Source organism: Lissotriton vulgaris, unplaced genomic scaffold, assembly GCF_964263255.1.
Source record: "Lissotriton vulgaris unplaced genomic scaffold, aLisVul1.2 SCAFFOLD_8514, whole genome shotgun sequence".
Taxonomy (NCBI): Eukaryota; Metazoa; Chordata; class Amphibia; order Caudata; family Salamandridae; genus Lissotriton; species Lissotriton vulgaris.
Window position 1 is genome coordinate 1,711 of NW_028244626.1, and position 16,367 is coordinate 18,077.

The window sequence follows — 16,367 nt, forward strand, 5'->3', positions numbered from 1 at the left end:
ACAAATCAATTTGTATTATTTTTTTTACTTACATTAATTATTTATTTTAAGGTTATTTAAGTATTTTAAGTATGTTTAAGTTAATTATATTTATTATTTCATGAATTTTTAATTAACTTAAAGCATTTTAAAAAATTCGATATTTTGACTAACTATATTTTTTACATCGATATTTTTGCTTCGATATTTTTGTACTTACCTGTTTGGAGATAGGAGGTCGATATTTTGGTATTGTATATTTTTACCTCGATATTTTTGTAACTCGATATTCTTGACGTCGATATTGTTTCAGTGATCCGTGCTTCATGTTATTGCACTCTACTGATTGTGATAAGTAGCGTTGCTCAAAACTAAAGATTAATCGGAGAGCTCAGTCTATTCCCAAGTTTGCACCAAGATTTACACAGTGCAAAGCGCTTTATCACTGACCACAAGAGAAACGCGCGGCGTGAGCAGGAGAATGAGTAGGGCAGATGAGAAACTGCCATCAAATCAGTGTAAGAGTAATGTGTGAAAGGGTGAGCGTGATACAGTGAACAACTGAGTCTGACTGTGTATAAAGTGGTGGGGGAAGTTTTGTCTAAGGTGAGAGAACCATGCAATAGTTCACAAATGTGTCTTACCCCATTGGCAGGCCCTTGATCTGAAAAGAAAGATGAACAAGAATTTACCAATAAATAGTTACTTGGACACAAAATATACATATTTTCATATAGCATACCGTTTGTGAGTGGCATTTAAAGGATGTGACATTTCAGACCTAAACTTGGATCACTACAGAGAGTAAAGATATGATGAAAATAATATTTGAAGTGTAAAAGCAGCATAAGGGAATGCTAAAGCAGAGGTGGTGCTTTGACACAATTCTGCAGAACTCTGAAGTCACACTTGTCCACAAATAAAATCTCGGCCTACTGGCGTATCGTCATAGGAGTACAAAATGGTATCTTAAAGCCGTTTCCTTCACTCAAACACAAGGTCCTATTCGGGGACTCATCTGATATGTTGCTACCTCCCACCAACCCTCCCCCTTGTCCCTAGCCTCTTCCAGTCTCCTCCACCAAAGCCAGTCCAACACACAAGCCAGGAGCTCAGCGTGCATGTATCTGTCACCTTTGAGTATTGGGGAGCCGTATCATGATCAGCCGAGAGCCTGTTTTGCTGCACTCAAGGTGTCTAAAGTTTAGATAACTCAGACTCCTCCAAATTAATGCCTGAACTTTAAACAGATAAAGTCAGAAGCAGTGAGCAGAGATTGCATCTCTGTCCCAGACGTGCTGTCTAAATTCATTGCATTAAGGAGAAATGTCGAGTTATGCGAGTGAATTTTAGACACTCATCACGCAAACCCAAAAAATAATAACAAGCGCTTGACTTATCTCTATACAGCTGCAGGTTCATAAAGAGGTCGCGTAGCTGCACAGAGTCTACAAACATGCGCGCTCCGGCCAGCTCGGTTCCCCTAAGTGCTATCTTTTGGCTGAAAGCTGACTAGAACTTGGAGCCCCTCAGTATATATGGCTTGTCTAGCATGGTCCTAGCTGCACTGCCAAACACCGCCATTTATGGGCGTGGAGGGTCCGCAGCGTCTGGGTGGAGAAGGAAGATGAAGCCAAATCTCACTCAGCCCCTGTCGGATCACTCCACCTCCTAGACCGGTGGTGACAATCGGAGTCAGAGGAGGAGCCGTGCAGGATCCTCCTCACAGGTCCAGTCTAGAGTCCTTAGACATTCTTGTGGAGAAGTGTGGCTCAATGATTAGAGCGGCAGACCCTGATGCAGAGGTCTAGCCCGGGACCAGGGTTCAATTCCCCGCCTCGGCGGGTCTTGGGCTCAAAAATTCCACGGACCTGATAATTCTCGACTCAGTGCCTATTCCAATCATGGAGTCCCACTCTGCAACTCTGGGCAATAGCTTGCTTAATCTCCATAACGGCCCCCACAACGCTGAGGATGCCTGGCCTCCACCTTGGGGGTGCCCAGGAGTGGACGCCTCACAGGGAAAGCCAGGATGGGTTCCACAGCGGTATTCGTACAAGCGCCTTGAGACCCTTGCGGGTGAGTAGTGTGCTATACAAGTATCAATTTACAATTTACATATTTAGACCGGTGGGGGCAATCGGAGTCAGAGGAGGAGCCGTGCAGGATCCTCCTCACAGGTCCAGTCAAGAGTCCAATGTGCTTCATACTGATGGTTAGAGGGTTTTGGATGCTATCCCAAACCCACGGTGTCTTGGTTACTATTTGATGTGGATCAACGTAGCACTCACGTAGCACTCATGCGTCTGAACAAATACTACCAGATCTCTCAACCCGCTGTGTATTTGGACAAGTTAGCGACAATAGCATCGAAAGGGCACTATTGACTCTGTTTCAAATGAGGAAAACATGCCAACCTGTCACCTGGTTACATAATCAGGTGATAATTCAAGGGCATTGGGCCGGTCACGCACCCTGAGCCTCGATGCCGCTGCAGTATTGATAGTTGCAGCCCTGGTTAGCTCCATCTCCTATAAGGTCTCGTAGAGTGGCGAGAATCCCGGGATCAGGAAAGATGATTTTGGTCTCTATAAATGCCCCGTCTCATGTAACTCACTGAGAGGATAAACGGTCTGTGTCTCTGAAAATTGACATATTTTGGTTGTTGAACTAGGCTACATGCTTCCTGATCATTTTTCCATTATTCATGACAACCTACAATCTATAAAAGTACACCAGCTCAAGGAAGTACATTTTGACTGTTGAGGCAGTGTTAAGAAAAAGTTTCCTGAATTCGATAAAATCCTGTTTGTATCCATAGATGTCACGGGTCATATTTATTGAGGTTTTACATCAGGTTTGCATCACTTTTATGGCGCGACCCCAATGCAAAATCCATTTTGGCATATACTAAACCATGCAAAGCCACCTTCCGTGGCTCTACGTGATTTAGTAAATACAAAGAAATGCACGGCAGAGCATATTGCTGACTTGTACTATTTTCAGTTGGGAAGGTGTTCCGTGGGTGAATCATGGGCGTTCTCTGCATACACCCATTTATTTTGGCATATTCCCAGATTTAGAAAAAACCTGCACCTCCCTCAAGCAGGCATGACACAGTTAAATATCTTTATTTCTATTAGGTGTTTGCAGAAAAAGGAATATGCATTTAAGGGTACAAGGGTGCCTGCATTGGCATCAGGCAGCACACAATGCGTCAGGGGTAGGAGACAGCACAAAGACGTCATATAGCGCATTTCTCGTCTCTCCCTTTCACACACAACTGCATGAAAAAATATTAAATCCATAGGCTTAGTATATCATTTGAGAATGATGTCTTTGATTTTAAAAAAAATATATTGATAATGGTACATGCTTTTAACTTGTGAGCCAGTTATGACGACAAGTCAGAGTCTCATCTTGTGTGAAACATCTGGAAGTTGTGAGCATAGAGTTACACTAAATGAAATAGGTCTAAATCCTTCCTTTAGACCCATTTGAATTTTACCATACTGTTGTACGTTACGGGACAAGCTTCTTTTACTGAGGCGGAGGATAATCCCAGTCTAGAGTCATCTCAGTAAGGATTCAGGCTGGGAGAAGTACATGACTAGTAATAGTCTCCGTCCTTGATAACCTTCTCAGATGGGTGGACAGAGGTGAGGTGGAGAGCCACGAAACCCTGTTCACCCGACTAAGAACATTTGGCTTTACAGGCGCTTTTGTAAGTGGACTCACCTCTTTTTAGCTGAGCCAAGCCTGAGTTCCACTCTACTCCACTCTCCCGCAGGACCCAGAAGAGCAGCCTGACTCACGGCCCAGACGCCCAGCCTGGCAGAAGCGGCCAGTTCCATGCCACACTCGCTGCATTTCCTCACTGCCTGACTACACCAGCGCATCACAGGCTCTGTTCACAGACCCACCTACCCCCACAGCTACTTAATGCCAGCCGCTGCATGGCATAAGAAAGCCTGAGTTCTACTCTACCCCGTGTGACCCAGAGGAGCTGCCTGACCTCTGGCTCAGACACCCAGCCTCCCAGAATGGCTGCTGCTGTGCTGCTCTGCCAGTAGTACGCTGAAGGTGCGCCAAAGGCAAGCCTGACTGTGCCATTCCACACCCCGACCACACCCAGCGCCTGAACCCCTAGACGTCCAACCCTTCACAGCTACACCATTGCTGCTGTCAAAGTACTGGACCCAGGGTGTCTCAGCGCCCTCTATTGTGCCCGCTCACCCACAGACAACGAAGGAGCTTTTGACTGCCACTTTATGTGCACACCCAGGGAACCGTGGCCCCTGGGCATCAAATAGATCATCATCAACCCCACGCACACTGCCAGCCACAACCTTGACCCAATCTTAACATCCAGCAACAAAATCCAATTCAGCCGCACAACCAAGCGCACCTGAACGGACTACAGATTCGTCCACTTCTCCATCACCAAATCCCAATGGAGAACCACCCTCAACACCACCACCCTCCATATGTCCAACAATGCCAATCAGGCCACCGCCCACCTTTCAGAATGGATCACCACCAGCGCAGACTTCATCACATCCATCAAACCCCTACGCAATAGCAGTGCCAAAAAACACGCCAACTTGTTCACCCCCAAACTCAAAGCAGAAAAACAGAAATGCAGACCGCTAGAGATCCGCTGATGCACAAGTAAGGACCCATATGACCACACACCCTTCAAGCCAACCCTCAAATCCTACCACCATACCATCAAAGAAGCAAAAAATAATGCACTAGCCCCCACCTCCAATCCACAAACTGCACCAAAGAACTATTCCAAATCGTCAGAGAATTCTCCTTGCCAAACGCCATTAAAAATACCATCCAGCCCTTCCAGTCCCTCTGCAACTCTGTTGCCAACTTCTTTCACACCAAGATAACCAACATCTACAAAAATGTTGAGCCCCAATCACCGCAAATTGAACTCCCAGCTCCTCCCACCACACTCCCACCCCACATCCTGGACCATTCTCGACACCGAAACCACTACGTCCATCATGTCCTCCATCCATTCCGGAGATCCGACGGACCCCTCCCCTCACCACTCCTTCAACCTCGGACAGAAAGAAATTGGAGCCCCGCTCACCAACATCATCAACACAGCGCTCCGATCCACCACCCTCCCAGAATCATGGAAACACGCCAAAGTTACACCACTTCTGAAAAAACCCACAGCAAACCCATCCGACCTCAAGAACTACCGGCCTATCTAGCTCCTCCCCTTATAGCCACCACAGACGACATAAGAGCAATCATAGACTGCAGCGAAGCAGCAGCCCAGATCCTCCTTGACTTGTCAGCTGCCTTCGACACAGTCTCACACCACCTCCTCATCCAAAAACTTCACAAAATCGTCATCTAGGGCAACACACTCAAACTACTATCCTCCTTCCTCACTGACTGCACCCAGAAAGTCTGCCTCCCTCCTTACATCTCCGACTCAGGTATGCGGGTACCGCAAGCTCCTCACTGAGCCCCACACTGTTCAACATCTACATGACGTTACTAGCACCCATTGTTTGCAGCCCCAATCTCAACATCTTCTCATATGCGGACGATACCCAGCTCATACACTCCATCTCCCTCTCCCGCTCCAAAGACAAGGACACCACCAGAGGAAACTTCCAGAACGCCATGACTGACATCGCCGACCAGATGATAACCAACTGCCTCAAGCTTAACACCAACAAGACCGAAGTTCTCTTCGGAAGAGCCTCCTCGTCATGGGAGGACTCTTGGTGGCCCTCTGTCCTAGGCCCAGTGCCCACCTCCACCACCTACTCCAGCAACCTCGGCATCCTACTCAACAGTGAACTCTCCATGAGACAACAGGTCAATTCGGTGGCCTCCACCTGCTTCAACACCCTCAGATTGTGCCGCACAATCTTCAGATGGATTCCAAAAGACACCAAGAGATCTGTGACACAACGCCCCATCACCAGCCGTCTTGACTACAGGAACACCACTACGCAGGAACCTCCACTCTCCTCCTCAAATGCCTCCAAACAATCCAAGAATCATCCTGGATCTGCCTGGATGATCCCACACCACCCGCACCTCCACACCCTGCACTGGCTCCCCATCAAGAAGAGATGCCATTTCAAACTGCTCAAGCTTGCCTACAAACCCCTCCACAACTCAGGACCTGAATACCTGAACAACCGCCTGACTTTTCACCATCCCACGAGAGACCTGCGTTCAGCTCCCTGGACCTCACCAACGTCCCCTGAATCAAGCACACTTGAGCCAGAGGACGCTCATTCTTCCACCTTGCCGCCAAAGCCTGGAACGACCTCCCCAGCCACCTCCCAACCTCCACCTCCTTCGCCGAATTCAGGACTGGCCTCAAGACCTGGATGTTTGAGTAGATCCCTCCTCCGACGCTGCTCCTGGATACCCTCGTGGTGCATAAGATGCTTTACAAATACTGATTGATTGATTGATTAGCTAGTTAAGCTCCCTCACTATTTTTTAACCCAATCCCAGACAACTAAACATTTTCATGTTCTATCCTGACCCTTTCTTATTTACCATCTAGATGTTTCCCTTTGCCCTTATCATGAAGCAACCGCAGGGAAGATATTACCTATATGCTGAGGATACCCAGTTCATTTGGGGATTTTCTTGCAAAAATACTGAAACATCCTCAATTGCCCTCAGCCTTTCTTGGGCACATTGGTGGATGTCATTGAGTTACATGAAACTGAACTCTTTGAATCCAGAGCAGCCTGCTACTTCAGCAGGCAGCATAACATCTGCAATATTACAGAGGCCAGGAGCTATGGGACCTTATTCACCCCCTCTTTAAATGAAATTAAAGGAAAGTGGTTTTTATATAGCACACGGCTATCCGGGAGCATCCCAGCGCTGATAGAGTAACTAAAGGATTGGTAGCCTACAGGAAAAGCCATGGGCCTCATTTATGAGAAATGTTGCATCTCTGCGTGAAAGCAGCGATGCGCCACTTCTCAGTGTGCACTCCTTGCGACATGATTGATGCGTCATATTTACAGTATGACACATCATGGCACAAGGAGTTACAGATACGTCAGTATTTCTGACATATCTGTAGGCGCAAAAGTGACGCATTGCTGGAGTGTGTCACAAAAGTGACGCAACTCCTGCAATGTATACTTTCACATGGGCAAATCCCATGTTGTTAGTGCCTGCATCAGTCTTACGCCTGCCATGAAGCAGGCATAAGATTTTGATGCATTAGCGACCAAGAAATGGCGCAATGAAATCTTATAGATTTCACGCGTCACTTCCATGACCCTTTCTTGCGTCAAAACGCCCCCCCTTGCATACATTATACCTGCCGCAGGTATAATGTGGCGAAGGGGTTTACAAAGTGACGCATCTACCTAGATGCGTCACTTTGTAAATATGGCGTAACAAGGTGCATTTTTTACGCCGCTGGTGCGTCACAAAAAGTGACGCACCAGCGGCGTAAAAGTGACGCACAGCCTCATAAATGAGGCCCCATTGTTTTTAACTCTTTAAGTAAGATGGAATGGTTGGATTCCCTACGAAGGTACATTGGCAGGGTGTTCCAGAGTCTGGAGGCATTGTATGAAAAAAGTCGACCACCACTTCTTGCCTTCTTGATACTAGGGACCAACACTAGATGAAGCTCCTCTGAGTGAAGTTTTCAGTTAACCCTATAGGGGCGGATCATGGCTTTATTGATAGAAGGTCAGCTCCCTTCCTGAGACTTATGGGCAATGCAGAGGGTCTTAAAATTGGTCCTTTCCTGCACTGGGAGTTAGTGGAGGGAGCTCAACACGGGCCTTGCTAAACAGCAATAGGGGGTCCCCGTAAGCAGTCGTGCTGCATATTTCTGTACATTCTGCAATTTTGCGACCGCTGAGTTTGGGGCACCCAAATAGAGGACCTTACCTTAATCCATCCTTGATAGAATTAGTGCCTGGATCAGCATTTTTCTTGCTTGAAATGGTAAAAGCAGAAGGACTTTGCGGGTCATTCTTAGCAGGCCATAACATAAGGCGCCAGTCTCTCTTGACTGCTCATTCAGAGTAAGGCCCTGGTCTAGACAGATTCCCAGACTTTTAATCTCGGTTTTGGGGGCTGGCACCGGGACCATGCTGGCTGGCCACATCGTGTTTGATTTAAACCTTAAGGAATTGCCGAGAATCATGAGCTCGGTTTTATCACCATTAAGTTTTAAGTGAGACAAGCTCATCCACTTGGAAACTTCCTCCAAGCAGGCGTGGAGGTCCTTAGACATCTGGTCAGAATGGTTCAGTGCCACAACCAGCTGGGTATCATCAGCGTAGGTTACTATGTGAATCCCGAAGGGGGAAATAATGTCTGCCAACGGGGCCATATAAACATTATTTTTCAATCTTGGGAGGTGGACTGGTGACAATCTATCGCTAGAGACACCGATTTCCAAAGCTGCAGCGCCTGCTTTCTCCAAATGAAGACAATGTGCCGAGCTCTTCCTTATACAGGCAAGACTTTCAGTGTCCCTATTGTCAGTGCTCTTATCCAGGCTTGACTGGACGATGAACATGTGATGTATCTATCTACCTCTCAAAGAGCAAAGACTCAGCCTCAGGTGAGCCACAATGCATCAGCCCAACTCATCAAAAGTGCAACAAAGTGCCAACACCCCACCTCAGAATTAAAACACCTGCCCTGGCCTCCTATCAGGAGCAACGTAATCTTCAAACCTACAGTCAAGGTTCATAGAGCAATGAACTAGGCATATCCTGAATTTATGGCTGCCGCGTTCGGGTAGCAGAAGCCTGCTAGGACTCTTTGGACCTTTGGTAGTCCCCAGAATTAGAGCAGCTTGTTTTGGTGAACATGCCTGCTCTGTTTCAGCAGCTAAGACCTGGAACTCTCTTCTGTTATTTCTTCTAAAATAACCTACTCTTAATCAGTTCAGAAAACTGTGAAAAACGGTTTTGCTGAACAGATAACAGATTTGGCTTTTGTAGCTCGTATTAGGTTTGAGTTATCGAGCAACATGAAAGTTGTTAATACATGTAATAAAAGTTAACTGGTAAAATAGTGTAGCATATCATGAAATACATAGCACCCACACACAAACAAGGATACACAAATGGCTGGCATCTGGCTTCCTAAAATCTTAGTCCTCTTAATATTCAAACGATTTTTCAGTCATGGATCAATCAAGCTTTGATCACCTGACTGTGTCTTTTAAAATTGACAAGGTTCGCCCTTAGAATATCAAATAAATGTAAAAAACACAATAGATGAAAACGTTTCCTATTGGCTTGAACACATCCATTAACGGAACAATGAAGCGTTCTTGTCCCACTAAAACCGAGGAGAAGATGCAAATGTACAATATGTACCTTGAAGAAGTATACGAAGTCTTAGCCTCCGTTTGGGAGGCTTTTGAACTCATAATAATGATCGACCATCGCACAGCTAGCGTCTGGAGTGCTTGTGTATAAGTATTACAGAAGTGATCAAATCAAATAAGTACAACACTACAGTTGAATATGCCAGAAGATGGATCTGAGATCCCTGGCGAAGCCTCCAGGGCCAACCCTCCTATGAGCCTAACAAATCTACTAATAAAATGCCATCTGCACTCAACATCCAGAACCAAGTTCTGGAGAAATGTAGGGAGGTATATGAGGATACTGACCACACTGATAGGAAAAATCTTTCTCACCTTTTTGACAATTGAAGCATCTGCGATCTGGCCATTCTCACTAGAAGTACCCCAATTCTCCTAAAGCTGAGTGTGATCCGGCATGAAGAGCAAAGGTCGGCGACCTTTGCTCTTCATGCCGGATCACACTTGGCGTTAGGAGAATTTGGGTACTTCCATGACGCTGGAGTGATTACAAGTATTTCTATAAACACTTTTCCAGGAACCCTCAACCGCTCTAATCCTGAAGAAACGTACTATTAGCTTATAGATAAAACATTTTTTTCATGAAGACAACTAATGGGTAGCCTAGCTATAGCTCTGAAGAAGTCTGTGGTCGGTACTACTATAGACGAAACACGTGTTAGCGGCTAGATGGTTTTGAGAAGCTCTATATTTGAATAAATGAAGAGACGAAGACTACTCGACTTGTAATTGATTTCACAAACTTTATGTGTTGCTTTTAGCTCAGGATATATTTTGATTTTGTTTATCCAAGTCGTCCAGATAACTGGCCTTTAGACTCAAATTTTATGCTCCAATGAGGCACCTATGGCCCTAAGTTTAGGTACTGCTGGTTTCCTACAAATTTAAGGAGACAGCACGGAACCCAAGAGCATCATCTGTGGTGACCCTCAAGGTTCATCCCTCAGCCCCATTCTCTTCAACATGTACATGACCCCACTGGCCAACATCACCAGAACCCATTGAATGAGCATCATAGTCTACGTAGATGACACCAAGTTTATCCTCTCGTTATCAGAAGACCCCGCCAACTTCCATAGATGCATGACAAGCATCGCTGACTGCATGAGAAACAAATGCCGGAAACTCAACACTGACAAAAATGAGGTGCTGATCTTCGGGAACAATACCTCCATTTGGAGCAACTCCTTGTGGCCCTCCAAACTAGGACCCTTACCCTCACTGAATGACCATGCAACCTCCACATCATCCTTGACAGCAAAATCACCATGAATAGCCAGATCAATGCAGTTTCGTCCTCCTGCTTCCTCTCTCTTGGCATGCTCTGGAAAATCTTCAAATGGCTCCCCGACAACACCAGGCAAACTGTCACCCATGGCCTGGTCACCAGCCGCTGGACATCGGCAACGCACCGTATGTTGTAATCACTAATTACCTCCTTAAAAGTCTACAGACCAATAAGAATGCAGCAGCCAGACTCATGCTCGACATCCCGAAATAGACCCACATCACCCTGCACCTCAAGAAGCTTCACTGGCTCTTCATACAGAAGAGATGCCAGTTCAAGATGAATATCCACACCTACAAAGCCCTCTGTGCTTAAGTACCAGCGTAAATCAGATGACACATGTACTTCCACCAACCCTTCAGACACCTGTGCTCCGCCTCCTTCCCCTTCACACCCCCCACATTCACCAAAGCAACACTGGTGACAAGCCATGCTTTATAAGTCCTGTTGATTTACTGACAGCGCTGGCTGGGAAGCAGCTATAGGGAGCACAGGTAAGATTGTGGAAAGGCCTAGCATTTGAATTAAGGAGTATCTCATGCTCAAACGGTCCCAGAAAAAAGTAACCCTTTTCTGTTCTAGTGAGATTTGAGATTGGAAACGGCACCAGAGCCTGAATACTTTGGGATTTGGGCATTTTATGAATGGACTTGACTCAGACTAGCAGCTTCTGTGTAAACATTGGCTCCTCCTTTCTTTGGCAATGGAAACCAGTTGTGCTTGTCTTCATGACGGTGTAAATGAGATAAAAAGGATGGCCGAGCACACATGTTACCTTCCCAGCTGGTGCAAGTGATGTAAGAGGATGGGATTTAAGGGGCTTGGAGCCTGAGGGAGGAGATACTGAGGCTTCTAGCATCTCATGGAGACTTCATTGCACCAAATGAGGATCAAGAAATTAATTCACAGTTTATACAGCAAACGTGTATGTTTCCCAAAGAGTGTAAAACCGTGTGAGAGTGTGGAGTGGGTCAGGAGTGAGTGGGTCAGAGGACGAAGGTCTATCCGGGCACCATCACGGGGAACCAGTCTATGTTTCATCTCTCCTAATACAACTTGTCTCTCTGGATTGCGACTATCATGACTCTTTCTTAGGGTGTTTCATAAAAATAACAATATATGGACAAGTGATGGCTGGAATGTCTGTGCTTGGAGAAGCTTTTGATGCAAAAATTTTGGCTGAGAAGGTGGGTGTTGGACTATTGAGAAGTTACAGACTAGAATTATGCAGCTCACCATCCGCTCCAGCAAAAGAGCAGACAAGAGTCTTGAAACATTGACCTTTGCACCCATGGAGCCCTACTGCTCTGCAAATACAACACCATGCACTTGTTCACTCTACAGTGTAACACCGGTCTGCTAATGTGCTTTGATGCCCCTCCAAAGGTTTGAAACACTATACAAATGTCATCACGGGTACTTCTGCCTTGCTGACAATGATGACACTTGGACACTAACCTCCCATGGGAAGGGTGTAGGATTAACATTGTCCTGAAGTTAGACCACGAGTTCTAAACATAGCTTTGTATGGCCAGATTTACTTTCTTGGATCAGACCCCAAAGAGACAAAGCTTCAGCAGGAGTGTCCTTCTTGAACACATTTCTAGGGTCTTGGAGCTCCATGTGCAGAAACTGAAGAGGCCCCATTTTTTTTAACATTGTCCAATTTCTCTACTTACTGTTGTTGGCTGTCATCTCAGTAGAATCCCCAGAAGGTAGGCCCCTATAAAGGAAGAGAGACGAGAGATAATCATCACTGGACACTACTGAGATAGCTGGATGTCACCCGAAGGGTGAGCCTCAGGTGTTAGAATGTGGCGGAAAGAGGACACAGCCTTACAGAGAGCTGTGAACACTGCATCATGGGAAGAATCTCTGGTTAACGCTCACAGTTGGGCACAAGCAGCTAAACCTCCAACAGAGAAAACCCAACATTATAAGTTTAACAGCTATTGAGAAGGCAGTACAGTTAAGAAATAAAATATCTTCATGGTCCAAACAAAGTTTGGTAAAAAATCAAAAATATAATCAGATACATATTACAAAAACAAAGTAAATTGAATCAAAAGATCAGACATAAAGAAATCAAAAACTGTCTCATAATAAAACACTGATAAAAGACATTAAATGCGATCAAACTCACAATACAAATGAAAATCTAAATAATGTGAATAAAGTAGGAAGAGTGTTTCCCAAAATCGCCCCCCAGTTCCAGAAAGTACTACTTTGACAAGAAGTCCTGAAATGAGCAGGACTTTCTCCTGAGACTTCAGTCATCTTATCCAGATGAATGGAAATTCCATAACACTGAATAAAGGCGCCAAAAGTAACCATTTCAAATGAATCCTCCTAAAATCTACACAACATGGAAGATGCTTCTCCAGTACTCCAGATGTTCTGAAGAGATGTAATTCCCACTGGGTGTGAGGATGCTTCTCTGGCAGCACCTGGACTGGACGGGGAGGGGCCGCTCAGTGTAGCAGCAGCAGCCCTGGGCATCTTTTCTGCCATTCACCTCTAGTCAGATTCTCTTACTAGAGGGCTTACACCGCTCATTTGAGAGGATAAACAAGTGGCTTATGTCGCTGAAATTCTCAGCCATTCATTTTGAGTATTCTAGTAGCTCGTTGCTTCTCTGGTAACGTTATTTAAGGAAACAACTCTCATCCAGAGTTGCATGTACCCTAAATACTCTGATTGTGTAACCATACCTCAGCCTTGTGACGATGGTGAACCCATACGTCAGCTGTGTGACGATGGTATAATCTTACTTCAGCTGTATGGCAATGGTGCACCCTTATGTCAGCTGTGTGATAATAGGGCACCCTTATCTCAGCCGCGTGGTGATGGTGTACCCTTACCTCAGCCGTGTGACAATAGTGAACCCTTACCTCAGCCGCCTGACGATGGAGTGCCCTACCTGATCTGTGTGACAATACGGTACCTTTATAGACGGTTGTGATGGCTGCTTGGACTGCTCACCCCACTTATCATAGCGCGGGGACACGCCTGTGGGCGTAAACCAGGCGCTTTATAAATCTCCCTAATAATAATAATTATGTCAGCTGTGTGACATTAGTGTACCCTTACCTCAGTTGTGTGACTATGGTGTACCCTTACCTCAGCCATGTGATGGTTAGGTATCCTTATCTCAGACATGTGATGGTGGTGTACCCTTATGTCAGCAGTGTGATGATGGCGTACCCTTGACTCAGACATGTGGCAATAGTATTCGCTTACCTCAGTCGTGTGACAATGAGGTATCATTATGCCAGCCATGTGACAATGGTTTACCCTTACCTCAGCTGTGTGACGATGGTTTACCCTTACCCCAGATGTGTGATGATGGTGTACCCTTAACTCAGCAGTGTAACAACGGAGTACCCTTACCTGAGCCATGTGATGATGGTTTACTCTTTCCTCAGCCATGTGTTGATGGTGTACCCTTACCTCTTGTGTTGATGGTGTACCCTTACCTCTTGTGTTGACGGTGTACCCTTACCTCGGATATGCAGCGCTCCTCCTCCATTGCAATACCTTTTCTTCCCTCCCTCCTTCAGCCCACAGGCCCTCTAATGAGATCTCCATCCCTATAGACCCTTTTCATCCAGTCCGCCTGCAATGCTCGACCCTTGGGATGCACTGAGGACTCAAGTCCTCCACAGTAAATGCACCACAGAGAAGTCACACTTGGTAGTCACCTGGTTGTCATTGGGGTGCCTATGGAAACTGCACAACCAGTAGAAGGGACAAGAGAGAACCTCCAGAAGCAGCTGTGACCTGGACTGAGTACAATTCAAATACCCCTGCACAGCCCATGTGAGAGTGGAAGCGATGACACAACTGAGTCTCACACATGAATACATCAGACTAGTTTCACACTGCAATGACAGGGAAAGATCTGAGCAGAGTGTGGGAAAATGTTGAAAAAATCAAAACGTGTGATCTTGGAGAAGTGATATAGGAATCAAAGGAGATCCCTTCTCCAGGGATTGGCTGCAGTTGAACTTCAAAGCCACCAAGAATGAACATTGTTGGGGAGAGACAATATCTTCAATAAAAAAAACTCTCTCTTTGGAACCACCTATACCTTTAATTGTGGACGCTGACATGCAGCAGTGATGGGTAGTTGAAAAAGTACTGAAGCGGTAGCGCTAGAGTTTCACAAGCTTGTAAATCCAACATAGTGTTTTGATAGGCGCCCTTAAATTAATAATTACAATACAACAGGTGAATTGTTCTATTAGAGTATCTAGTTTAATCCTCCAAGGCAACTGTAAACGGCAGAGCATCAACTATCGCTATGTTGTGAAGATGAGCCCATGTGGAGTTGACAGTAGTAAATCTACACTTATCGCGATATACTTGGTGGGCGATATTTTTGTCCTTGGTATTCTGACATGACCCAGGTGACTCGTGACTGATATACTGCCAAAGAGATTGTTTTGGCGCCAGTGAGGGACCTGAAACAACACGCTGGATGAGTTCCCATCAGAACTCACTGAAAAGAGATGATTTAGCTGAGAAAAGGGAGAATCAAACACAAATAAAGGTTTGTTACGTTCATTTAAAACAGATCCGTAATAAGTTAACTCCACTTCAGGCTTGGTTCCTTTTGATGGCATCTCTGACCGTTGACAGTGATTGAAGGTACTTACACCATCCTAAACATATGTGTGATATACTTTAAATCCGAGGCCGTCAGCTGCTTGCGGAGGGCTGTGGGACCCCAGGAGCTGTGCTTTCACTGGGTAACAACGCTACCTCACTGCAGACCCGCAGGATTAGCCCGACTCAGGGTTTCGGCTCATCAATTGGGAATAACTTGTGGTCAATAAATCAATCAATCTGTATTTGTAGAGAACTGCTATTCACCCGTGAGGGTATCCACATGCTAGGTTGCTGGTCTGAGTCAAAGTCTTAATGTTCCTAAATTCCGCCAGAGAGGGTGCTGTCCGAAGAGGGAGGGGAAGGGGAAGGCCGTCCCAGGGTTTGGCTGCGAGGGTGGAAAATGTACCATTAACAGTAATAATTGTACCAGTTTTCCATATGTTTATGTGCACACAGTTACTGCCAGCGCTATATGTCTGTGATGTAAAGTGGTCCAATAAGACTTGAGCAGTGGGATAACATTACAATACTGTAAATTTGGGAGAAGGGTACACATAGACGTTTAAGAATCCAGCCCCTCTGTATGTGGTTTCCTAATGGAGGACAGGTGGGATGATGAACTCAGATCATGGGGGTACTATAGTGGCTTCATGGGCAGAGGGTCACTGATGGCTCTGTGTGTACAGAATTACAAGGCATGCTGGGTATTTACGCACCCAGCGGAGTCCTTGTGACAGAGTCTGGCAAAGGCTTCGCATTTTGACTTTCTCAGGAGCCCCGGTGCCTTTGACCTCACTCCCAGGCTGAGGAGACTTCTTGAGATCTTCTGCTTGTGTTGTAAAACCTCATTCTTTGCTATGCAGAAGCGGTTGGTTGACCTCAGCCTTGGCCAAGCTACAGAGTACGCTTTATTCAAGAAGTCTAAGGCTGTGGAAGAACCAGAGCTCTGCTAAGTCATCGCCTGCCAGGGACATTGATGTCATCCAGACCAAGACATCTCAAAGACCTTAAACTACTCAAATGATTAAATGATTACGCACTTGTATAGCGCACGACTACCCGTAGGCATCTCAGCGCTTGTACGAATACCGCCGAGGAACCCTTCCTGGC

At 45.9% G+C, this 16,367-nt stretch overlaps 1 protein-coding gene across 1 annotated transcript in view; it reads right to left on the minus strand.

Annotated features, from left to right (window-relative positions):
- Nucleotides 1-271: 271 nt before the first annotated feature.
- Nucleotides 272-16,367, minus strand: part of LOC147667178 (cell adhesion molecule CEACAM5-like) — a gene marked incomplete at its 5' end in the record, with an annotated part of 56,114 nt that continues 40,018 nt past the window's right edge. The window contains 2 exons of the mRNA XM_086948869.1: nt 272-643; nt 12,326-12,369. Coding sequence (XP_086804995.1) covers nt 351-643; nt 12,326-12,369 — 337 coding nt within the window. The remainder of the gene's footprint in view (nt 644-12,325; nt 12,370-16,367) is intronic.